Genomic DNA, 948 nt, shown 5'->3' with positions numbered 1-948 from the left:
CTAATGTTTCTTGGAGATAACTATTTTCAGGACTTGGTCACGGATTTGTTTAGTTTTAACACCATAGACAATGGGATTCAGAAAAGGTGGGACTAACAGGTAAAGATCTGACAGGAGGATATGCACATAGGTGGGTATGTGAGCTCCAAACCTGTGTGTGAAGAAAGAGAAGAAGGCCAGAAGGTAGAACTGTAGGAAGACACAGATGTGAGCAATGCAGGTATTGAAGGCTTTGAGTCGAGCCTCCTTCTGGGGCAGCTGGAAGACGGTGATGAAGATTCGCACATAGGAGAAGGTAATGAAGACTATGTCAAACCCTAAGATGGAAAAGGCAACAAGGAGACCACATATCTTGTTGATCCTGATATCTTGAGCTGCCAATTTCACAATGGCCATGTGTTCACAGTAAGAGTGGGAGACAACGGTAGTTCTGTAGTACTTAAGACGACATTTGATGAGTAGTATGGATGGGGATACAAAAAGGAAAGCCCTGAGTAATGCACCAGCTCCGAGGCAAGTTGTAAGCTGTGGAGAGAAGATAGTAGCATGTCTCAGGGGATTGCAGATGGCCACATAACGATCCAGAGCCATGGCCAGGAGGATGCCTGATTCTGTGGCCTGGAATGAGTGGATGAGTTCCATCTGCAGCAGGCAAGCATCAAAGGAAATCCATGGCATGTGAAACCAGAAGATGCCCAACATTTTGGGAAGAATGCATGTGCTAAGGGCAATGTCTGTGACTGCCAAAATGGCCAAGAAAATATACATGGGTATGTGGAGGCTCTTCTCACTTTTGATTATAACTAAAATTAGGGAGTTCCCAATCAAAGCAGTGATGTACATGATACAGAATGGAATGCCAATCCAGCATTGCACTGACTCCAGGCCAGGGATCCCCACTAGTGTTAGCACAGAAGGCATGAAGACTGAGCCATTGAACTTGATCAT

At 45.1% G+C, this 948-nt stretch overlaps 1 protein-coding gene across 1 annotated transcript; it reads right to left on the bottom strand.

The window, feature by feature from the left end:
• LOC127680814 (olfactory receptor 52A5-like) lies at window positions 1–948 on the bottom strand. Its single transcript, XM_052176523.1, has one exon. The coding sequence runs from the start codon at window positions 946–948 to the stop codon at window positions 1–3; it is 948 nt and encodes a 315-aa protein (XP_052032483.1).

Source organism: Apodemus sylvaticus, chromosome 1, assembly GCF_947179515.1.
Source record: "Apodemus sylvaticus chromosome 1, mApoSyl1.1, whole genome shotgun sequence".
Lineage (NCBI taxonomy): Eukaryota > Metazoa > Chordata > Mammalia > Rodentia > Muridae > Apodemus > Apodemus sylvaticus.
This window is presented reverse-complemented; position numbering and strand designations above follow the sequence as displayed.